A 25321-nucleotide genomic window follows, 5' to 3' on the forward strand; every position below is an offset into this window, starting at 1 on the left:
GTTTGTGGAAAGAAGGAGATTTAAGCTTTGAAACTGCTCCTAGATCTGGTCATACTCTCAAGGTGATGTTTGGGTATTCCACTTGTTTTCAATTATGGTTAGTGTACCGCAGAATCTCTTGGACGGCAACATTGTCCAACTAAACTTAAATCTTAAATGGAGAGTACCTGCAGGCCTGTGCAAATTGACCAAATTCAGGTTCTGAAGGATTCTTCTGACTGCAGTTTCCTCACCCTTAGAATATTCCCCAAGTGCCAGACTGGATCTGGAAGATTTCCAAAGTAGTGCTCTGCGTCCCACACAATGGCTTTTCACCATATAGGTGCCACCCCTGCACCCTGATATGAGTTCCTTCCTTTCAACGTATTCGGATGTGAGCACCACCCTTTTTTTTTCCGTATTGACATTTCAAATTAAAATCAATTGTATAAAGGAATAATGTACTTACCTAAAACTACAGTTTCAAACTATGCTGTGACTGTTGAAAAAAGATGTCGGTAATGGGCCAGCAAGAGGTGTGTCTTTGGTGTTTGGGTCGTGGCATGACCCCAAGTTGTACAATGAGTGTGCCCCTCATGCACCCATATGCAAGTTCTGCTCCAGGTGAAGGACGTTGTGGGTACCGGAGGGGGATCCACTACTGATTCAGATGTCCAACCCCAACAGATGTCACACTCTGACTCCACACCAGCGCACCCATTACCCATATAGCCTGAATCAAATAATAGACTCCCACTACTGCAGAACAGTCATCCGTGGCTACATCATCTTTTTGGTTCCAATCTGACTAGCGTTTAGCCCTCGGAGAGCACTGTAATAATAATGTGGCTGCTTTACCCCCACATTATGTTGATTACATTTTATACATGAATGTATAAGGCGGCCAGTGGGCTTGATGCTTCTCCTGATACAGTGTTGATTTTCTCGGCTTGGGCCCATCAAAAGAATGCTTCCTTTGCGGTGTTAATGAAGTGTACTTCTTCAAGTCCTGGACCTACTACTATATTTGAAGCTTCGACAAATGTCCCTACATAAGTTCTGCAACGTGAGCCTGCTTCCTTTGAGCCTTTACTCCTATTCAACAATACTCTAACGAAATGCTTTGTGGGCACTTGATCTGAGTCTTGCTCTTGCCGACTGGTGAGCAAGCAGGTGGCCTGGCACCACACACTGGCCCCTGGAGAACTCGATTTTCGTACACAGCATACTACAACTGAGAATCTGGTGGTCCAAGCTTGCAAAAGCAAGGTGAATCCTAATTCATTCCCCACTATCTCCCTGGACAAGGAGTCGAAAAGGGTTTAGGCGTTTGTGAAACTAATATTCTCTTCGGTCAGCCTAGCCATGAGGACAGTCAACAAGGTTTGTCTACTAGGCCATTATACTCATGCCCTCTGGGTCATGGCCAGCGAGATTTACAGCAGTCCTGAAAGAGTTTAGGGTCTCCTTGGTTCAAACCATTCAAGATGGTCATACCACAATCAAATATGTGATTTGTGCTGGTCTAAACATGATGAAATTGCCTGGGGCAAAAGACACAGATGATGGACAGAATGCAGAGCAAATCAAACATTCACCCCAAGTCAAGAGATCTGGGTTAAATCCATTGTTCTTTTGCTCACCATGCCACTTCAGTTTACACCCAGCCATATTCAAATCAGTCTTGACCCTGTACCTCATGGGAACAGTCCAGCCCGAACTGCAAAGCCAGGTCCTCCCTGGACCGGAAACCAGCATCCTGGGACCGGTTTCGTTGCATCACCCTTCATCTGCCAGGTTAGCTTGAATCCAGTGACATAGTGAGCCCGGGTCCACGTCTGGGCATACCCGGCGCACTTAGTGCGAAAAAGCAAAAGACATACAGATGATGGATGGAATGCAGAGCAAATCAAACATTTACCCCCAGTCAAGGGATCTGGGTTAAATCCATTGATCTTTTGCTCACCATGCCACCCCAGTTTAGACCCAGCCATATGCAAATCCGTCTTTACCCTGTAAGACTCATGTGAACAGTCCAGCCCGAACTGCCAAACCATGTCCTCCATGGACCAGAAACAAGCATCCTGGAATCGGTTTTGGGGCATCACCCCTCATCAGCCAGGCTAGCTTGAATCCAGTAGCACAGTGAGCCCAGGACCCATGTCTGGGCATAATGTGGGAGCAGTCACCATTAGTCTGTCGCTCTGTTGCTATGTGTGGATGCAATTCACAGGTTTTTCAGGAGATATGGAGGCATTCCTTATAGATATTTAATCCAATGGAGTATGCAGTTCCTTTAGACATAAGTGAACAAAGGGGAGAAGATGTGCCTTATGATGAATCATACCTATTTGACAAAAAATGCTTCAAAGAAAGTTTGGCCACAGCACATTTGAGCCTTTTGACCACTGCCACACAGTTTCCTTATCAGTTTTCCCGTTTCGAGGGTCAAAAGGTAGGCATATAGACCACTCCAGGCATCGGTCACCACAGTATTTTTGTGGTCTGGAGTGGAGACCAGGATGTACCATGCAGGTCACCGATCTTCTAAGTCTCCCCTCCTCTGTGGCATCAACCTCCAGGCCACTTTTCTCTTAGCGGCGCATTACCCTGTGGGAGACAGGATTCGACATTTTATCCCAGGTTGGCAGACCACAGGGGTGGCTCTTGGCGGCCCTGGGCAGGGAGTGTAGGTAGGGGGCCCCGGAAGATGGGGTCTGGGCGGGGTGGAGCGCGGAGGCCAGTGAAGAGGTGGGTCAGGGTGTTTGGAAGTGGAACAGAGCCGGAGGCTGCCAAATCCCTGCCAGGGGCCGCCATGCAAATATGTATCCATTCGAAGAGGATTATTATATTAAGGATATATATTGGCGTGGTTGCCCCTGGGGTTTGGTGGCCCTGTGCAGGTGCACAGCTTGCACATGCCTAAGGCTGCCCCTTCAGACCATCTCATCCAACAAATGGGTCCTCCCAAGTCATCCAGCTGGGTTGTGCTCTTCTGTTCCTTTCTGACCACCTGCGGCATCCTCTCATATCAGAGTGGCTCTCAGAGGAGCACCTATCCATCTTACTGCTAGGGATCCGAGCTTAACTGTCCTAAAAGGCCATCAAAGGGTTCCAGACTTTGAAATAAGGATGGGTTCTTACTCCTGCTATTTCTTCATGCTGAAGAATAATAGAGACTTTTTTTTAATTAGATTTTTTCCACTTGAATGCCTTCCTCTGGAAGGCCATATTCAAAATGATAACTCCAGCCCAGGTTCTGTTTGCTTTGGATTTAAGTAACTGGATGGTAGCTTTGAACCTGCAGGACAAATACGTTCATAAGCCCGTAATGCAGTCTCACAGAAGCTGCCTGCAGTTTGAAGTTGTTCATGACCATTTTCAGTTTGTTGTGCCCCCCTTTAGCTTTACCAGCACCCCTTGGGTGTTCACAAAAATTTTGCAAGTGGTCATTGCTCATCTTTGGAGGTTGGTACTCGATGAACGGTTGTGGAAGGCAGGCTTGCCACAGACCACTTCAGACCTACCAAAATCATGGGGTTTCTCGATCAATGAGCCAGAGTCAAACTTTGCTCCTTCAAGTGAGACTTTCTTTTATAGGAGCTGTCTTGGAAACAGGAGTTCTGGGCCTTTCTTCCATTGCAAAGAGTCCAGGACATTCGGGCAATGATCCAGAGGTTTAGGCCTCTGTCCTAGATCTCAGTGAGAGCAGCTTTGAGGCTTCTTGGCCTATTAACCGAATGCCTCCTGCTTGTCGTTTTCAGTGGGTGGCATATGCAGGCTCTGTTGAGGGTCTCGAAGTTTTAGTAGACCCATATCAATCTTTAGGAGTTGCACAATGTTGATCTGTTGTTCAAGGCCTTCCTATCATCGATCAAGGAATGGCTGGCACTGGTTCTCATGGACAACACTGCCACCATGTGATGATGCAACAAACTGGGCAGAGTGCAGTGCTGGTCATGTCCCAGAATGCTCTGCTCCTTTGAAGGCGGTTAGACCGTCGGGCGGATGAGCTCAGCGGAAGTTACTTGGCGGATCATGAGTGTTGGCTACACCCTGAAGGGGCACAGGGCAACTTTGCAAAGGTCCTCCGTAAGAGATGCTTTTCGACTCTGGTGAAGCATGGGTCTCCTGTATACCTTCCCGTTCCCATTCACAGAATTTTGTAGATGATCAGGAATGACTAGCTCCAAGTCATTGAAGTTGCCCCACTTTGAGTGAGAAGACTGTGGTGCCCAGAATGTCTGAACATGTGTCTGCCCACTGAGTAGGCTACTACTTTAGGAGCATCTTCAGTCACTGCAGCAAGGCGAACCTGCGCAATCTAAACCTCCATGCATTAAGAGTGAGCTACAGCAGTTGACAGCATTTGACCTGACAACCAAAGTTATTTATGTCATCTTGACTGCCAGGCGCCCTTCCACCAAGTCTATTTATGCCAGGCACTCGGACAAAACCATGATCTTGTCAGGTTTCCACACCACACATCCTTTGCAAGCCAGGCCGTCATATATTTTGTTTATTTTGTCTTTGGCCTGAGAAGACCATGTGATGTATTTATCGGCCCTTTTGGCTGTTCTCCATTTATAGGAGCAACAATCCTTGTTGATATCACCTGTTTTGAAGTGGTTTATTAAAGATGTAATGCACATGTTCCCTCCCAAACAGTTTGGGGTACCACGCTAGGACCTTAGTTTGGTCCTAACATTTTTCTGTGTACTCTTTGAGCGGATTCACAGCTTCTCTTTGTGTCTGCTGAATTTAAAGACGTGTCTTTCTCATCATGATCACTTCAGCCTGTCAGGTGAGTGAGCTACACGCTCTCAATGCAACTGCCCTACACCATCTTTTTTCCAGACAAGCTCATGCTTGACTAGGGTGGCATTCTTGCAGAATGTTATTAGGCCTTTTCATATTTGGCTATTCATCAGCCTCCCAACTTTTGTAGCCTCACCTCACCCCATGAGCTAGAACTCAAAAATGCTATACGTTTTTTTTCATTGCATCAACAACCACTGGGTTGACAATCTGATTGTTGTGGGATTCTCTGGGGCAAAGAAAAGTCAAGTAATGTCAAAGGACCCTGTCAAAGTGGCTAGACCTTATCATTGAGATCTCCTACGCATTGGCAAAAAAGTACCCTTGGGAAGGCCTAAGGGCCCTATTCCCAAAGTTCTTGACAGCCAGATCTGATCGGTAGGTCATTTTGTCTTTCGGTTCTGCAGGCAACTTGGTCTGAGCCTGCTCCAGACCCTTCCCCTTTGAGGGAAACTGCTTTGGTATCTATTCTAAATGTGTGGAATATGCGTTTAGAAGTATCCATTGGAAGAACGAGTTGCTTATCTTCAGTAACCCTCTTTCTAGTGGGGACTCTATCTAACCGCAGATTCCTCACTGCCACCCCACCTCCCCTTTTGATGTGGTGGTTTTTTACTGTCTTAAAAGGTCCCAAACTACTGATCTGCACACCGACACCTCCAATTATTTTGTGCTTCCTGCCCGAGGCCCGGAAAGCAATAAGGTACAGGCCACTTTGCAACATCACTTCTGGGGCGCAAAAGCACTGCTATGTAAAATTTCTGCATTCAGCCTGGCACATGGGGAATATTCTTAAGGTGACGGATCTGCTGTTAGATGGGGTATCCAGAATATTCACAGAAAATAATGGCTAAAAGTAATACAAGCCTAGGAACCCCCTGAATGACTGCATGTTAAGAACTACTTGCATAGACTTTAAGTGGGAGGTAAGCAAACTATCAGACCGCTGCATTTTGAAAATGCATTTTGAAAATGTGTGAAAACATACACAGGGGATGTCCGTCTCTTTTTACTCACTTTGATTCTGGAATCATTCTTTCCTAATGTATTTTATAGTGTATTTAAGAATATCACATGGTACCAGAGAAGGTCCAGTGAATTTTTCCCAGCAGTGTTCTGCATGTCGACAGGTATTGTGCCATGGGGCTACAGTGTGACTCCCTGTTGCCCTGGAAGTGACAGAGTGTTAGTGCCATCTTTTTGATTAGACAAAGTATTTTTTTCCTCATCCTTTGATCTGGAGCTGTGCTCCAATCTTTGGGTTTTCCAACAAGTTTTAAAACAAACAAATGCACTCAAAGTGGCCAGGAGCACTGTCTTCCCCGATAAGAACAGGATTCTTCAAGCTGCACCGTGACTGCAGGAAGCGGATGTCCGGCATGGACCTGTGCGACACGTTCCTTTGGTGCTTGGGCTCCAGTCACGACTCAATTGTGCAATAAATATGCCCTCATGCTCCCAAAGGTGATCTGGCTGCAGGAAGCGAAACAGTGCACCACTGTACATAAGAAGAGGTCATAGTCGAAATATAGATTAACCCCAAGAACATGTTAAAGAATTCGGTCCGGCATGCAGTCTCATTCTAGCTCCATGTCTTCTGGAAAGTCAAAGACCTGACTTAAGTGTAAGCACTTTAGGCAGGACTCAACCCCATCCCCCCACTCAACATCAGGGAAGAAGATGCAAGGTCATTAATAAAAGCGTCATACACTATGATCTAGCCCTGCAGGTAGTCCTGGAGCTCTATAAATTGCAGCCTTTAAGGAGATCCTGTTTCAGCTTTTTGAGGCTCTTGTCTGGTGCTCCTTTGGGCACCAAGGAATCACAATGGGCTCCAGTTGCACTTCTGCCGGCAGATCCTTAATTGTCCTAGAGTACCCTTTTTCCCTTGCTTGTCCTAGACCTAGACTAACCCCATGGCATTTTCTGCTGCTGTTGCATGCTTGCACTCTGGCCCCAAAGTCCACACCAGTCCCTTCCATGCCAGCACTGATGCACACTCTTTCAGTTTACGACTCTATCCCGATAGCTGTCTCCAACACGAGCCAGTGTTGTATCGCTCCAGGTCTGTGTCGCGCTATAAGAACACAGTCCGTTTGCATGCCTAATCCTCAACTCCTTCCCCAACATCACTGACACTGAGCTAGACTAGCCACCTGGGCCACCAGTAGAGGAACGTGTGTCTCAAAATATCTAAGAGAAGCCGCTCGTCGTGCTGCAAAAGGACTTGAATGTAGTGTTGACTTTTCTTATATATGTGTCTTTTAAAGCAGTGCGCTGCTATTCACCGCAACTACTGATGCTCAAGATAGACTTTCTGATTGCTATCATCTCTGTGCGTGGCAGGACTTAACTGCAAGCACTTTAGGTGCAACTGCCCTACACCACTTTCTTTGTGGACAAGTTAGTGCTGAGGGCCAGATGGCCTTCTTGGCAAAGTTGTGACGACTTTACACATTAGCCTGTCTGTCACTCTGCCAATGTTTTTTGCTCAACCTCATCCTTTGAAGGAGCAGTAGATAAGTGTTCCATTAGCACAATCCAAAAAGGGGATTTAGCTTTCGCATTGACCGTGTAAGAAACCACTTTGTGGATGGCTAGCTCTTTGCAAGATTTTGTGGTACAAAGAATGTGAAGGCGGTGCAGAAAAGGACCTTATCATGATGGAAAGTCATAAGCATTAAAATCTGCTGTGCGCTGGCCAAGAACCAACCATCTGAAAACCTGCATGCTCACTTAACTATGGCCAAGGCAAAGGGAGTGCTGGTTCTGGATATCTTTCAAGGAGTGACATAGGGGTTTGTGCACACTTATGAAACGCAACTGCCTTCACAGCCAGGCCCGACAGGAGTGCCCTTTTTCCTGACTCGGTCTTGCAAGACCTTCTAGTCTGACTCCACTCTCCATCCACTCCTTTGGGATGAACTGCTACAGTATTTATTCTTAATATGAGGAATATGTAATTAGAAGTATGCATAAGAAGAACAAGTTACTTGCCTTTTGGTAGCTCTTTAGTGCATTCAATATCTAACCACATATTCCTCGCAGCTCTCCCACCTCCTGGTTCTGTGGAGGGGATTCCTAAGAAGTTTCCATGTTGAGTTTTGGTACACTGTTAGCTACAATTTGCTTGATTCTCCACATCTGGGGGCTTAGAAGAATTAAGAAACTGGTATCTCCTTGCTTTCGGGGTGTAACTCAGTCCCCACATAGCCACATGGCCCCACCATTTGGCACACGGATTCACTGCTGAGAAAATCCTCTGGTTCCAAACTGGCTCTGGAAAATATTCTTAAATTGAAGGCTCATTGGTTAGATTACCCTACAGAAGGATACTACTGAAAGTAAGTAACTTGTTATTTTTCACTCATGCTAGCTTTACTTCATCTTAATTCTGAAATGAATTGGTATGTCCTTGCTTCATCATATCAGAAAGAACTTGGGTAAATCCTCACTGTATCAGAATGCTGAATTAAATTGGTCCAACCTTGCTTCTTCATAACATTGAAATAAATTGTGTACCATTGCTATTGTGCTCATTTGCTTTCAACAACTGCAAACATCCTAGTCTCAAAAAGAATATTTTGTTCTGATTGTTGAACCTTTTTTTATCAAGTTTTATTTTAACTGAGAGTGATCCTTTATGAGTATTCTGTCAGAATTCGATCAGTTCATAGACCTATTGAAGCAAGTAATCAAGAATTCTGAGAATGTGTATTTCATTTCCTTGTTACTGTCTTTTTGATTCTGGGGTGGAACTTCTAGTAAAGGAGTTACTTTACATCCTCGTATCAACAGAAAACTTTACAGTGTTGTACGAAGAGGTTTCAACCTAAAATCAAGATCGTAAACTAGAGAGCGAACATTTAAAAAAGAGAATGTTAAAATATTTGCTCTGACAAAAGACAGCCCTTGATATATGGCTAATATCACTCCATTTAGAAACTTTCTAGGATACTCGTTTTTTTCTGGGAACTGGGTTTTTATCTTCTTTTATTTTTTAAGTTATGCAATCAGCAGTAAAAGCGAGCATCATCGATATAAAACACGGCTTTTTTCACAAGCGTGCAGGTAAAGTGTCCGCATTATGTTTTTTTAATGGCACAGTCATAATCTTGGAAAGTATAAGCATCTCTTTCTGGTATGTACTTCATGCGAGGTTTGGGTGAAAACGTTCTGTTTCATTTCCAGGTCGCAGATCGCCTGTTTTCATCTTTTGGACAAGACATACTGGATGCCCTTTACTGGACAGCTACAGAACCCAAGGAAAGAAAGAGGGCGCACATCGGTGTGATTCCTCATTTCTTTATGGCAGTCCTCTATGTTTGTATCCTTTTCAAGCAATACGTTGTTCAGTGACCTTTGGCATCACAGGTATGCGAATACAGGTTCTAGCATTGAGGAGAAGCATAAGCACATGCTTGGAGCATGGTAGCAAATTGACAGTTCTTTCCAGATCATTTTTGAGGATGACTGGAACTAGGAATTTGTTCAACAACATGTTTTATCTTACTTGACACTCTTACATTCTTCCGAAAGAGGGGCCTTTGAATAGCACAAAATTGGTCCGTGCTGGGACACTGGGGGTGAAAAAGGTTTATTGCGTCTTTGAGCCAGCAAGTGATTTCACTCATGACTCGACTTCAAACTCTAAGCCTCCAAAATCAAATATTCTAATATCCCCTTATTACTTAACCTCTTCATATATATTGTGATTTCTCTGAGCGAAATCACTGATTTTCATCAGTGGCTTGTTTTGTGTATCCCAATCTCCTGCTTGCTTTTGGCCTACATCTTGTGAGAATGTGCCAGTACAGCGGTGTTTGATTCCATTATGTGTGATGTGTTAGTCATGGTGAACAGTATGGATAGTGCTAAAACTTTGGCTTAGACGAGTATTTTAACACTTCACTCTGACGATATTGCACTGGCTCCCGATGAGAAGATCAGACTTTTAAAATCCAGATGCTTGATACACATTCATTTTTACGTCTCATAAGTGACCATTAAATTACCGTTTTCACGGCTACTGTCCCAGCTGAGCACTGAGGTTTAAGAATAAACTTCTCCTAGATGTCCCACAGTTCCATCTAAAAAAGGTCAGCGTTGAGTCTTACAAATGAAATTATTTGCTTCTCCATCTAGCTAAGAATCTAATCTGTTTACATATTGGAAAATTTTATAGACTTGACTGTTTTCATCATCACATTAATCTTGATAGGGTCACTGTGAGAAAGCTCTGAAGATGCTTAAAGAAGTGTGTTTCTCAGCACCAAGTTATCCTTCTGGGTAAATGCTGCACTCTAATTATGAAACCTAACCTGAAATTTCTGCAAGAGGTCCACTTTTCGATGGACATCATTTTTGGGTTCATAGTTAGCAATGTGCCGAAGTTTGACTTCCAAAAGGTATTTGTCAAACTTTGATTGAAATTAATTTTGTTTACTTTGATCAAATAAATGTATAGCGATTTATTCACTTAATCAAACCTTTACAGTGTATACTCAAAAAAAACACCCAAAAAAACATTCTTCTTCCTTTGGCAGAGTACCTTTTTTATTTATTTCTTTTTATTGTTAAATCTAGTATTCGTTTTTTCCAAACTAGAAAACATATGACATCAATAATGTTGCATATTATATTAATGCGCAATGATCTCCTAGTGAACATAGTGAATTTCTTACAGCCTGGTTCTGATTTGTCCATATTGAAACTACAGTTGACATTGACAACATCATTTGTGCGTAAGGATTGGCAAATAACTTGCTGTCAAAAACTCCCCCGATCGGTCACACTTATATCGCCTGTCCTCCAACCAGACATCCTAGTAAGGCCTGAACGTGGGACCCATTTCCAAAACTCCCTCTGGACATTTTCCCCTCCCATGTACCTTCATCCGGACATTCCACTCCCCTCCCCCTCAGTGTGAAGTGAGTTATTCAAGAAGTACGCCTGCAAGGGGTCCCATATATCTCTTGGTCTGGAGGTTAGTGGTAGTAGCTCCGCATAAACAAGTGATTGTTCCTACGCGAATGTGAGGTCGTGCATTCAGTTCTTGAATTTGGGGGCCCTTCCTCTGCCCCATCTGTAGGTCACCCTGCACTTGGAGAATAATAGCCCCAAAGCGAAGTATTTCCTGAAGGACGTTCAAACCCCTTCTGTGTAACCCAGCAGTGCTGTGAGCGTGGAGGCAGGCAATGGGGATCGGATCATTTGTTCCAGTGCCTTAAAAAATCTGTTGCCAGTACTTTCTGATTTGTTCACAGTCCCATCCTAAATGTAGGATAGTTGCCCCTTCCCATCCTACAATGGTCACATCTGTCATCCTGCCTCAGGTATAATTTATGCAGTCTGACTGGAGTGTAACATAGCTGATGGATATATTTAAAGTGTATGATGCGTAAATGGCTACTTGCTGAGATCAGCCCTGTTTGTTGATAACAGTAGCTTCATTGTTTGTAGGAAAGGGTGGTACCAAATTCAGCCTCCTAGTTTGATCGCGAACCCCTCAAGACTCCCCTGTGTGCGGCTTGTACATTATGATAAAGCATTGAAACCACGTGCAGGATTGGTATTTTGGAGCAACGTGCGTTTAGCCCCTCCATCCTTCTGTAATAGTTGGCAGCAAGCTAGTTCATGCGTCGCCATGAGGTCCGCATGGTAGGGAAGGTCAAGTAAAGGCAAATAAAACATATGAGTGGGCAAGTGCTTTGCCATGCTCTACCAATCTGCAGAGGTACATGCAACTGTAGAGGGGTCAGCATCCCTAACCCGGGGGTTCGTCCCAAAAAAAGCTGATCGAGTGACCGGGGCCGTATACCCTTGCTCGATGGCCAGATGTGGCATAGGGGGGGGGGTGTTGGAACCAGTATGCAGCAAACTGCACTTGGGCACATAGATAATATAGCGCCATATCTGGAGCATCAAACCCTCCCTGGGCGAAAGGTAGCGTCAACACCTCCCATTTCAGTCAGGGCTGTTTTCCACCCCATGTCAGTCGTATTAACTGAGTTTTCAAGGCTTTAAAAAGTTGTTGACCCTGTGTATAAGGAATGTTGATAAAGAGATGATACAGTTTTGGTAGTATGAACATCTTTAGCAATGAGATCCTTCCTGCCAGTGAAAGGGGCATGGCAATCCAGCACTATATCGATTCAGTCAGGCATCTAATGTCCTGCTATAGTTGGTACGCATGAGTTCTGCCTTATCCCTTGTGATGTTGATCCCCAAATATTTGACTTTGTCTGAGCACCATGTCCATGAGTAATCCAAATCATTTGGATGCATGGCCTTCGGGAGGGGGAATATCTGGGACTTCTCCCAATTGATGTTTACTCCGAAGAGCACTCCATAGTGAGGAACTCCCTCGGAATGGAATTAAGTCTGCTCCCTGGGTCATGGACATTAGAGTCAATCATTTTTATTATGCGGGAATGTAGAATGGTACACAGCCCAGCTGCCTATCAACTTGCTGGGAGGGCGTAACCTCAGTACAATGACACAGCGTCTGGGCCTACATCCCGGAGGACGACCCTGCGTATTCCAACGAATTTGAGAAGCAGCCCCGCCTGTGCTATGACCTCCACCTTTATATCAAGTAACGAACGAAAAAGAAAAATCAGAACCCACCCCACCTTCCCCCACAAAACAGCCCCCCTACCATTCCCAACCCGCCCTGCATCAGCTTCTATCTGCGCTGCTCACTTCCCAGGATCCACCTGCTCTACCAGGCAAACTTCAGTCCACAGGCTTAACCCCTTCTGACTCTAAAGGAATGAGTTGCAGGATCTGTAGATACTTCGGGTAAGCTACTTCTCGGAGGTCTTTGGATAGGAGCTGTCAGAACGGGCCCCAGAGTTTAGCGTATTCTGAACCCTTCCTATCCATTCCCAGCGAGAGTCGCTCCATTGCTAAAATGTCCCAGAGTTTTTAAAACCAATCTCGAGGGACAGGTACAGTCGGGGAACCCCAGTGCGCCAGGAGCACCTGCCTCACAGCTAACAAAGCCAGCTCAATCTGCCTACCCTTCAGCGAGCTCCGGGGAAAAAACTTAGGATGGGGAAGCCCCAACAGAGTGTGCTCCGGCAACCGAGGGAATGTAATCTAAAAGGCAGCATCCAACTCATCCAAGATCGTGGTCCAATACCTCCACAGCTTCGGGCAGTGCCATAACAAATGTGCCACAGTGTCTGAAAGACCACACCCCCGCCAGCAGAGGCCCGACTTGGTGGCATCCCATGCTCTAACGCGTGCCGGAGTGTAGTACCAATATGCCGCTACTTTGTAGGCTGATTCGGTGCCCGCGGTATTAGAGGCTGTGTGTTGTGCGCGATAGAAAACGTGCTCCCACTCTCTTTTTTTTTTTGTGTCAAAGGACGTCCCAATTCAGTTTCCCATCTAACCTGCGCAGGTGTACGCTGCCTCCTAGGCTGACTCAAAATCATCGCATATAGCTCCGAGAGGAGTCACTGGTCGTCCTTCTTGCAGACCAACCATTTTTCATACGCTGTCAAAGGCTGGGACATGGAGGCAACGTTTGCTGGTTGGGTGACCCAATGTGCCACCTGCGAGTAGTGAAAAGCATCAGCCATCGGCAGCTGGAAGAACTCCGTGCGTAGCCGGGCGAACGGAATCAACCCATCTAAGTCAAAGAGGGAACCCCACCCTCTTACAGCCTTCCTCTCGCCAGCGATGGAAGACAGAGGACGCGCGGCCCGGTGGAAAGTCCTGGTTATCAACGAAAGGGGTCATTGGGGAGGGGGAACGTAGTCCACCCCTTGCGTTGCGCCAGCTGATCCCATGCCTTGAGAGTCGGGGACGTCACCGGGGAAGAATAAAGGCCCCAGGCTCTATTTTTGCGCAGCAACCACAACTCCAAAAATTGCAACCTGCCACTGTCTGGTCCATAAAGTTCCAATGTTTACTAGACATGGGCCTATTCCATTCGACTATATACCTAAGGCAAGATGCTTGAAAGTAGGCTATCAGCAAAGGAAAGCCCAGCCCCCCAGCCGCCTTCGGGGAGACCGCTACGGACAATGCCTGCCACGGCCGTTTATTGTTCCATAAGAACATATTGAGGAGCCCCTGCTGCTTCCGTAGGGTGCCCTGCAGAGGATTCAAGGTAGCATTTGAAAAAGGTACAATATGCGGGGGAGTACAGTCATTTTCAGAGCCGCTAGTCTCCCGTACCAGGCCAACTTAAGATGGGACCAATCCGAGAGTGTTTTGGTAACCTTATCAACCAGCACTTTAGAGTTTAGGGACACTGTTTTAGCAATAGAAGGGGCCAATCGGACACCCAAGTACGGGATGTCAGATTGTGCCCAATGGAACTCAAAGTCATGCCTCCGGTCCAGGACGTCTGCCTCAGGGATGGAAAGGTTAAGAATTTGCGATTTGGAGAAGTTAACTTTAAAGCCTGCCACCTTCTGGAACTCCAATAGCTCCTTCGAGAGGCTCCGCAAAGAGGAGTGGGGGAGGGTTTGTGCGAGAATGACATCATCCGCATACAGAACGATCTTATTTGTATCGGCCCAAATTTGATCCCGGTGATGTCAACGTTAGACCGAACGCGCTGAGCAAAGGACTCCATATAGAGCGCAAAAAGCAACGGGGAGAGGGGGCACCCCTGTCGCGTTCCCCTCGTAATGGGGAAAAGAGCAGATCTGCAGCCATTTACACGCAAGTAGCCTTGGGGGCTGCAGAGAGGCACTGAATCCCCCACCCCGAACGCCCTCAACACAGCGAACAAGTAGTCCCAATCTACGCGGTCGAAGGCTTTCTCCGCATCTATAGAGAGCAGGAAAGCCTGCGTCCGAGAGCGATGGACTAAGTCCATGAGGTGGAGCAACCGTTGTTGTCTCTTCCTTGCCGTATAGGAATAAATCCCGCTTGATCGGGCTCGATGATTCCGTCCATCAAGGGACTAAGCCTCGCCGCCAGAACACCCGCAAATAACTTCGCGTCAATGGTTATACAGCTAGGAGGGCTTTTGGGGTGTTCCAGAAGGACTAGGCGCACACCTGAGTAACCGCAACGTGTCGAGTAACATCAAGTAAACAGTATAGGCAAAAGGGCGGGCGGTAATCCCTCACAACCGCTCAAGGTTGGACCAAGGAGATCCACACAAATTGCAAAAACACAACGTAGCCCCTGCACTATATATGGTCGATATCTTCTTGGTAGATTTGGTCTTGGTTAAGCTAGTTAACTGCGCACATCAAGACTTTCATGGTAGGAGAACATTAGTGCAAATATGAAAGTTCAAAAGGCGTAAAGTTCTTGGTGTTGTCCACCAGTTTAACCCCTTAAGTGCTGCCTCAGTGCATTGGCCGACGGCAGCACTACCTCCCCAGTGCTGCGCACGACCATTGAACGTCCATTCAGCACTAGTTCTAATGGACAGCGCAGCACTGGGGAGGAATGTTTAATAGCAGCTATGGGGTTAATGTTCCTCTGTACAGGCCAACGCGTGTTTCATCGCAAGGAACAGACTGCGAATCTTCAGGGCCTCATAGAAAATGGGCGAAATTTTGTTGGTCTGAAACACCCGGTTCGGGTGAGGTATACAATGCGTGAAAGTTGCTTGCGTAGTGTGTTGTATCTTTTTTATAATCAATTGAAACCTTAACCGGGAGGGAAGAGATGTAATCAAGATTTATTAGAGGCAGTAGCACTCAATTCATGAACAGGCGGGTACACCTATTTGTTCGTATTCCCCCTCCTATAGTTCCCGGCGCCGTTTGACGAAGACGCCTTTTGAACTTTCATATTTGCACTAATGTTCTCCTACCATGAAAGTCTTGATGTGCGCAGTTAACTAGCTTAACCAAGACCAAATCTACCAAGAAGATATCGACCATATATAGTGCAGGGGCTACGTTGTGTTTTAACTTCGCGTCAATGTTGAGCAGCGAAATCGGCCTATACGATCCGCACTCTTTGTGGTCTTTCCCAGGTTTGAGAATGACCGTGATCGCCACCGCTTCCATGTCAAGAAAAGAATTAAAAAGGCGGGTCAAGAGCGGAGCCAGCTCCACACAGAAAGTTTTGTAAAAGATAGCGGAGATGCCATCTGGCCCAGGTGATTTCGCCACCTTCAGTTTTGCAATAGCCGAGATGACCTCCTCAATGCAGATCGCCTAGTCTAAAGCCTCCTCCGATTCCCGATGGAGGGGCATAACTCCGCATGTTTTGAGATAGTCCGCCACTCCCTTAGAGGACACTCCCTCCTTCTTATATAGGGTCTGATAAAATTGGCGAAAAGTGTCTACAATGGCAGCATCTGTGGTGTGCTCCGTCGCTTGCGGGCCCCTAATGGTGTGTATAGTGGTCAATTGAGGTCGCGCCCGTAGCCTGTGTGCAAGCATCCGCCCCGCTTTGTCTCCACAGAGATAGAACTTGTGTCGCAGGCGTAAAAAGGCATGCAAAGCTCTATCCATGTCAAGGTGTTTCAACATGCGCCGCTTCGCCTCTAACTCCCTCCAAACCCTCGGCGCCCCAATCCTCTTATGAATCGCCTCCAGGCCACTAACCTCCCCCTCTAACTCAGCTTGTTTCTTCTTTGCGCAGACAGGAGTATGTCGCTGCAATCGCTATAAATTCGCCCCGTATTACCAATTTCAGGGCCTCCCAGACTGATACGAGAGGCGTTTCCCGCACCTCATTTTCTGCACGGTAATGAACGATGGTCTCTCGTATCTCCGCAACCACTGAGTCTGAGTGGAGCAGGGAGTCACAAAGGCACCTGCCCGCCGGGGGCGGCCTAGCACCGCTAGAAGTAAGGACTACAGAAATAAGCCCATGATCTGACAATGAACGCGGAACAATGTCTGCTGCTGACAAATGAGGCATAGGAGAGGACGTGGCCAGGAAGTGATCCAAGCGCGCATAAGTCTTATGGGCTGCTGAGTAGTAGGTGTAGCCGCGCTCCTGGGGATGCTGAACGCACCATACTTCGCGATCTGAGAGCTCAATTCTGAGATATCCTCCTTGATGGCAGAGAACAACTCTATGATGAAGGCCTTGGTTGCCGGTGCATCGTTACCATCAGGCCGCGCGGACTTATCATAGCCGGCGAAGCAGACTGCCCAGCCACTTTCTGGGGTATGTCCTTTGGGGCTTGTCTTTCTTATTTCTGGCTGCCACCATCATGCCCCTTGAGGGAATCCGTGACCTAGCAGTTAGGGTTATGTAGGAAGCGCAGCCACCGGGCCGGATCCCAGCCGGGATTCAGCTCCTCTGCTCCCAGACACAAGTTCAGCTCCGCCAAGATCTCCACAGCGTAGGGGCCGGAAGAGGGCAAGTCTACTTCGCGCTTGAAGAAACGGGCAGTGTCACATCAACCCAGTAGCCCGCCTTGAACGTCGCGGACTGCTGCCATCAGGAGTGGGCCTGCACAGTCGAGGGCAGATCAATACCCAACCTCCTGCCCAGAGGTAGAAGCTGGCAGCAGACTTCCGGCCCCCCAACTCCTGAGGATGTAGCTCCCTGGACTCAATGCATGGAGGAGAGGCACACTCCTGCCAGGGCCCGTTTACAGGGAGGCCCCAGCCTTAGCCCAACAATCCACCACTCTAGAGTGCTAAGGTCAGTCCTTTGCGATCTCTTGCTCTCACTGCCGCACCTCTAAGCAAGCTGTTGGGGCCTTCAGGATACCCACTAACCCACACAGCAGAGCGGCCGCTCCCTCCGCTACCACTCTGCAAGGCCTCCCTGCCGATACGTGGACCGAGCGGCAAATGACCAAATCTCTGCACCCAGGCTAGGTCTCTTCACTGCCCGTAGATGTGCATGCCCAGGCGCCCAGGGGTAAGGGAACAGCAACGCTCCACCAACGGTCAGGCCTGCCTTCAGCTCCCATGCATCTGGCCCCTCCAGTCCTCCGGGCTCCTGGACTGGAAGCTTTTAGCAACTCTAGGTACAGGCCACTCTAAGGCCCGACACCGGGGCCGCAGCGCTTTGCGCCCTTGCTCTAGTCCCTCACTGTCCGCCGTCCTGTGGACTGAGCCGCCAGCCTCCCCGGGGCCACCCCGGCTCTCCTCACCCGGGGTGGATGCTTTCTCAGGTACTGTTCGGGGCCGTGGCTCAGGGGTACACGCCTCCGCAGGCACTGTCCGGGGCTGCGGCGCCGCGCGGGAGCACGCGCCCGCCCCGGGGGTGGGGAGGGGTCACAACCGCTGCTGCCGCCCCAGACTTCCAGGCCACCCGCTTTCCTCCCGGCCAAAGCGCTGCTGCTCACTCCCGACGGGGCCACTCTTGACTCTGCCGAGGCCGCCTGTCGTCTCCGCAACCACAGCCTCAGCGACGTTCTTCGCTCGTCTGACCACTGCAGCGCCGATAAGGTAGGGGCAGACAGTCTCCTCCAGCCACGTGGGTCGCCTGGCCCGGGGCCGGTCAGGGGCTCACTGGTCCGCGCCGCTCGGCGACTGCACCACGCTCAAAATAGCTGCCCCAGAAATGTCAGGGCAACTGGGAGACACCGTTGCGTGCCTGTACTTGCGGGGATGGGCACTAGCAGGGGCAATTTCCAATGCTTAATGTCGGACGGCGCAGGAGGGACTGAAATGCACGCCCCTCGTGGAATACAATATAGAGAATGTCCCTATTATATTGGCTGTGTCCCTGTGTACCGTGTCATCTGACTCCTTGAGCTCTAAAACATAGTTGGAGAATTAAGGCCAACGGATGAGCTCAGAGTACCTTCTCACGCCTCTCCACCTTGCCATACGTACGAGCCTGGAAGTATTTTCCCCGAAGTAAGCACTCCTGCTCCGCTGTGTCCTGGTACTCTGTCATCCCTTTCCTAAGTTTAACCTGTACATCCCCAGTAGGAGATTCACCAAGCCTTCTCTCCATCTGCTTGATATCTGACTCTAGCTTACAGAGAGTAGTATGCAGGTCTCTTAATATCCCCCCTCCCTTTGCCATGCACACCCCACGTATGGTGACTTTGAAGGCTTCCCTAACTGTGGTTAGATAAGGGAAAGTGTCTGTGTTGTGCTAAAAAAAAAGTCCTGTATCAGGGGGCGAGTCGAAGCCCGAGTAAGGTGATTGGCCATCCGGGGTGGGGGTGGGGCTAGCAACATCACAACAGAGGAGTGATCAGAGTATGTTCGCACCAGGTGCGTTACTTGTCACAACCAGCAGCCAAGGCCTCTAAGATTATCTAATAGTTGAGTTATGATCATGTGGAATGCACAGAAGCATAAAATATGCCCTCCTTCGGCTCAGGGTGGGGGCTTCCTCAAGCTTCTAAAAGGTCATTTTCAGCAAAGACACCACAAACCTGTTGTTGGGTTGCTGTGTAGTGGCTGAGGTTGTGACCTCTCCAGGTGTGGCTCTATCTCAGTATTAAACCCACCGCCCCACCCACCCCCACCCCATACGTGAGGGGATTCTATGTCTGCCATCTTTCCCCAAAGAGTAGTGAAAAAAAAATCAGGGTCATTATTGTTAGGACCATAACAGCACACAAAGGTGACAGTCTGATGCCAGTCTACCCCACATGAGACTGAAGTGGCCGTGTGTGTCCTGCAGTGATTCCATTGCCGCATAGGGGGGTATTTTTTTTTTAAAGAGTATCGCTGTCCCCCTGGCATAAGAGGAGCTCAGCAACAGGCAATGGTGACTGGGCTGGAGGGGCCAAGGTGTGTCTCCTGTAACATGGCAATGTGAATATTATGTCTGTCCAGATAGGCTAATGTGTATCTGCGTTTACGGAGATTGTCCAGGCCCGAGGGTTCCAAGTCAGTAGGTTGAATTCTAATCGCCTGTGTTTACCTGTCGTTATCACAACTAAGCAATTTTGGCTCTGTAGGTACTTACCATGTGACAGCATGCAATTAACCACTAATGAGACCTGGCCATACCAAGCTATGACATGCAACATGAAATCTTGTAGATGCAACCCTAATCCTCCCTCCACCCACATCCACAGCTAAACTTGTCTGAGTCAGTTCTCCCACCCCACCCAATAAGATTGACTAAAACATTACAACAGTTGATGAGAACCTCTTCAGGAATAGGGTACATTAGCATAGTACAATGAAGGTTTTCAGAAGGAACATGTGTTCTGATAGAGAGGTATCGACCACTCTGACCAACAGTCCTCGAAGAGTGACTAGAGTAAAGAATCCGAGGGAAATGTAGATAGAGTGGGGACTCGATAAGGAAACCAAGTAAAAACAGCTAAACAAACTAATCAGTAGGGAGGCTTCATGAGGTACCACCAAAGGGCGCAGCAGATTCCCCCCAGAGTGGTGGGGTGCCCGAGATTGATTTCTTAATGGTCTCAAACAACTACTGTGTCAACAGTTATTTTTATCAAGAGGCCGGTACTATTCCTCTCTTTCTGATACATTCTGGCTTCTGCATAAAGTACTTCAGGTGAAACAGCAGGGTGTGTGAGTCGCCAGGTAGATATTACTTCAACAATAAAGCACCCAATGCAACTTGAAGTAGTTTGTCTCCATTCAATTATGACTCAGAGGTTGGCTCACCAAGGTTCCGACAAGCGCTGAGCCCTCACCACAACTAGTTGTGCAGAAAACACACCTGCCATAAATGTAGTCGTGAGCTGGTGCTAGACTCCGTCCTCCATCCGCCCTGTGTTTGTGATTTCAGGTACACCTCGGATGCGTCTGTCATTGTGGCGCCCCCAAATCTTCCTTTTTGGCCGCTATTACTTCCAAGAGGTGCTCCATATCTAGTAATTGTTCCATCCTGCCCTCAGATGTGTCCTCTCTATCAGAGATTCTGTGTTCAGCTTCCTCAATGCAATTATCATGCTTCTCAAGTTTTGAGGCTATAAAGTACATTCGGTGTACATTGAGTCAATTTTTGCTTCTATTAATGTTAGGCGATGCTTCATTGTCACTAAGAGGGACTTCATGTCGTCCTCAGGAGCTTTGTGGGTAGTGTGTGAGCCTTCCGCCATGTTTTGATCAGTTTTGCTATTTTGTGCGTGTGTCGATTGTGGGGTTCAAAGAGAAGTTTGGCTTGTTTGCACTCTGTTCTGCCCATATCGTGACCGCTAGTGATGTGGTGATGCCCAATCAATGGTAGCAGGAATGATGGTGTGCCGCTGAGGGCCTGCCGCTCCCCCCAATAGCAGCAAGTAGCTCGGGCCTATGCTGGACTCTCAGCCAAGATGAGCACCCCCTCCAGTATCTAGGAAAGGTATTGGGGGTCCTGCCTCTGGGCCCCCGAATCAGTTCAAGCCTCGTGTCTGCAGTCTTTGCCCCCTACTCACCTGGGTGCCCGGTGGTCCACCAAGCTCCAGTCTATGCGCGATAGGCCCACATTGGGCTGTATCGTTCGTGTAGTCTGCTGGGTGAAGGGCGCCTCACACAGCCCCAGCTATCAGCCCCACACAGTTTCTGTCACCTATAGGCACCCTTTAACCGGCCCAGAGAGTCTCCCCACAACTTGTTGCGGCTCGTGTCCCGACGAGCATCTTGGGCGAAATTTTCCAATCCTGGCCACCGCTAGCAGGGTCCCACCTTCGCTCACCGCAACAGGGCCAGACCGCTCGCATAATCCTTTATCTGCATCTAACTGAGCTTTCCCCTTTAATCCTTCACCCAGTCGGCGATCGCCCGCCAAAAATTTACTCCATGCCCAGCAGACGAAAAGTGCCAGCCAGGTCAGGCCGCCGCCATCTTAGGCTGCATGTGGGTTCTCACCTCATGGGAAATGTTCATCCTCCCGCTGTGCTCCAGTGTGGGAGATATGAGAATATGGATATGGTGGGGGTTTACGGCTATTTCGGCATCCCCTTTCCTCAATTGTAGGCTGTATGGATAGTCTGTTGGGACAGGATTTTATTGGTTATGTGTCCCGGGCTGCAGGAGCCTCACGCTATTGCGGCCATCATGTGTGCACGCCCTGGAGCTCCCCCCTTTAGCAGAGTACCTGACCCAACTTTTTAGTAGGTCGGCAAATATTTTGATGATTTTATTAAATAAATCGTTATAAGATTCTCTGACTATTTTTATTTCTAAAAAATGACACAGGTTTGCAGACTTTCTTGGGCCACAACTACACACAATGTATACAGATGCTTATGAAAAGTCCACGCTGCCCCAACCATTACATGAAGCACTTATAATTGCCGTCTTAAAACGGGATTAAGACCCAGATATAGGCTGCTCTTGTTGCTAAATATTGACCCCAAGATACTAGAGAAAATTATAGCCACCAGGTTGCAACCAATTCTCCCTGCAATGGTACTCCCCAGTCAATCTGGATTTGTTCTGGATTGATCTACGTTGCACAATCTGTGCCCCTAGTTTAGTTTACAGTTTTACATCAATTAGCTGCCCTGAGATTTCGCCAACACCCCCTCATCATCTCACTATATGCGGACGACATGGTGTTGTACGTCCGCAACCCAGACACACAATTGGCCCCTTTAATCTGAGAATACATAAGCTAGGAGAGGTACTCGGGCCTATATAGTTATTGGAACAAATCAACTATATTCCTCCTGGCACAGAGAACTGTGCAGCATGCAATGGATTTTCCTCTTGAGTGGAGCACCGAGCCAGTCAAATACTTACGGGTCTGGATACATAGAGACCCTGATATTATCATTAGACAGAATTATGGACCGGCAATCTCAAATTTGGAGGAGCAAGTGACATGATGGATTTAACTCCCTCTGTCACTTGCTGACAGAGTAGCTATCATGAAAAGGGTTGTACTACCTAGATTTCTCTATTTGTTTGTCAACATCCCTATTATTTTAACCACATCGCTGCTTGCAAGTTTCCCTTCCTGTGCTGGACAGCAACTAAAACGGGTGTGGTCATGATGAGCACAGGAGCACTGTACTGCATGACGAGCTGAGCTCGTCATGAGCATGGAAGGGGTTAGGCAAAGCTTTTTTCACCACATTGCTCTCTCACCTGCTAGCACTAGCTTGGGCAGATAACCAGCCTAGATGTAGCTGGGAAACATTCACTAGACCTTATGAACAAGGAGGCTTTGGAGCTCCAGTTATGTTTTTATACTATCTATGTGGGAAGGCACACTTTGCCCACTATTGTATTACCCCACAACCTAACTACCACATTTAGCCATTGAAACTGACAATGCACATCCTGTACCCAGGGCTTTAAATGGGCAGGGTCTCACCGGTACTGAGCATCAGCAGTTTTTTTTTTAAGTCTGCTTCGAAACTGGGCTCTATTGGTCTTTAATGTGCCCTGGCACAGGCGGTCCATTTTTTCCCCGTCTGCTGTGACAGCAGACACCTTGATGTGCGCGTGCTCACACTGCTCACTTCTCACTAGTGGAGAAGTTATGGTATGACCTCATGCCAGGGGAGCTTTATAGCGGATGGGAAATCCTTTAAAGAGTAATTTTCTCTCTGAATCTCCTTTCTCTTTTTGAAACTCAGGCGCAGTAACATTGTTGGGGTGTCACCAGGGAAGCTTTTTCAGTATTATATACAACAAGCCATAGCTGCTGCTTATTTATCTTTTGCAGCGAACAACCTTTGACAAAGCCAATAGTCCTAACTATTTGTAGGTATGATGTTACTTGTTGTGTCATATATTTGTATGCAATGACAGAAACCGCAAAATACAAGTCAGCACCCTATGCGAAGCATGGATTTTTAGCTTGTGTGTTTTTTAACCACGCCCTTAATTACATTGGCCACGCCCCTTTGAGATACCCCCAGCTTTTTCATGCCACTTAAAGCCCTGCCTGTACCACTAGTGGTCATATTGACACACATGCTACCAGAAACTCCCAAACTCAAGATAAACATTATGAATAGCACCATTAAAGCATGTCATCGACTGCCCAGACTGATGGGGAAAGCGCCACTGTATGCTCTGGCGATGCTTCTTTTACACCACCCATGTCATCTGTCTCACAGGAACCCAAAGCGCTTGCTATATTCGCAACAGCTGGATTAGTGTTGTTGGGAGATTTCTACCCAGAGGGCAAATTAATGTTGCTGGAAACTATTTTATTAACACAACTTAACACTCCTACTAACATTCATTTATTACTGTGTCCACGAAGCTCTAAAGGCTTAATATCCCCAATTCCCAAATACACCACCTGCGCTAGCACCGCTACAAGCTATGCTCCACTAGCAACTCCCACCACCCCCTATTCGCTAGACTGTACAATATTACACAAAATAAGACTTCTCCTAGCCAAACTAGATTAATGGACAACTGGAACGCCATGCTAAATCCTCTGCTCTCTAAAGGATTGTGAGTTTTTCTGTGCAATCAATAGCCAACTAACAGCCAATTGCAATCTAAGAATTATACATTTTAAATACATCAACTGTATTTTTCTGCAATCCAGCTGGTTTGGTGTGGGCTGTATACGTTTACCCAATGTGTACGCTGTGGCACTCCTGAAGCAGACTTTATTCATTTGGCCTGGTCCAGTTTAAGGGTTCAGCTCTTCTGAACCCAAGTAAAAGTCTTTATCTGAAATGGTAATGGAGCAGGTGGACTGCACTCCACACACCTTTATTGGGTTTTGTCCTAGACCTACAGACCTCATCATAAATGAGTGGCAATTTCTCTGTTAGCCAAAAGTAGAGGGTCTCTACATTGGGGAGTAAGACGGCACCTAAATTTGAACGATGGTTGCTGGACTTAACATACTTTAAAGACCAACTACAAATATATGCAGAGGAACTACCCGCATCATCCAGACCTAGGAATATATGGACGCCCTTCACAACATATTTACTTTCAAACTCCTCAGTAGACTAATACAGTTACTTGCCCTGCCACACAATACATATTGCAAAACAATATGAGAGAGAAAGGGTATTTCACCAGTGAAGGTGGGGTTGGGACTCCTGATCCCCTTGTTTTAAAGTTAATCAACAAAATAAGGAGTCCCTGCAACCTGAGGTATGTAGGGATGACCGGCAAAAAAATAAAACAACGCATCTGCGAACACAGGAGCACTATTTGATGTAAAAAATCTATGACTAAACTAACAGAGCATTTTTTATCTATGAAACGCAGCCCGAACGACATGAAATGGACAATCATACAGCAAATTGACACTGGTGGGAATCACACGCAGCGCTTATTCGAAAAGGAACAACGCTGGGTTTATAGACTTTCCACCCACAAGACTGGCTTAAATGACACTATCCTATGGAACTCTGTCCTACCCAAATAATAGCAGACCAGATATAACGCCGTAAAATATGGGACTATTCCTTTGTTACTACCTGTACCAATATGGTCCGAAACTGTGTTTTTTCTCTTTTTTAGATCCTCAACTCTGACCACTCGCTGTGTTTAATTTATTCCATTTTTATTCCTTTCGTTTTATTTTTCTGTTCATTAATATGCCCAGTAATTCGTTTCTTGTTGCAGTTTTCTCTCGCTACTTGAGCTCTCAATAAAGTTTCCAGGCCGATTCTAGCCTGTAACCAAATGCACAGAGCTTCACGGAGCGCATTGGCTGTCAATCTCCCTGACGCGCCTGGAGCCTCCACCCTCTCACGAGCCTCCACGTCCGGCAT

At 47.3% G+C, this 25321-nt stretch overlaps 1 protein-coding gene across 1 annotated transcript in view; it reads left to right on the forward strand.

The window, feature by feature from the left end:
- The window catches only part of TAPT1 (transmembrane anterior posterior transformation 1), a 514105-nt gene that overhangs the window by 196909 nt on the left and 291875 nt on the right, over positions 1 to 25321 (forward strand). Inside the window, exon 5 of the mRNA XM_086964058.1 lies at positions 8989 to 9124. Coding sequence (XP_086820184.1) covers positions 8989 to 9124 — 136 coding nt within the window. The remainder of the gene's footprint in view (positions 1 to 8988; positions 9125 to 25321) is intronic.

This window comes from Lissotriton vulgaris, chromosome 3_2 (assembly GCF_964263255.1).
Source record: "Lissotriton vulgaris chromosome 3_2, aLisVul1.2, whole genome shotgun sequence".
In the NCBI taxonomy this organism is placed as follows: Eukaryota; Metazoa; Chordata; class Amphibia; order Caudata; family Salamandridae; genus Lissotriton; species Lissotriton vulgaris.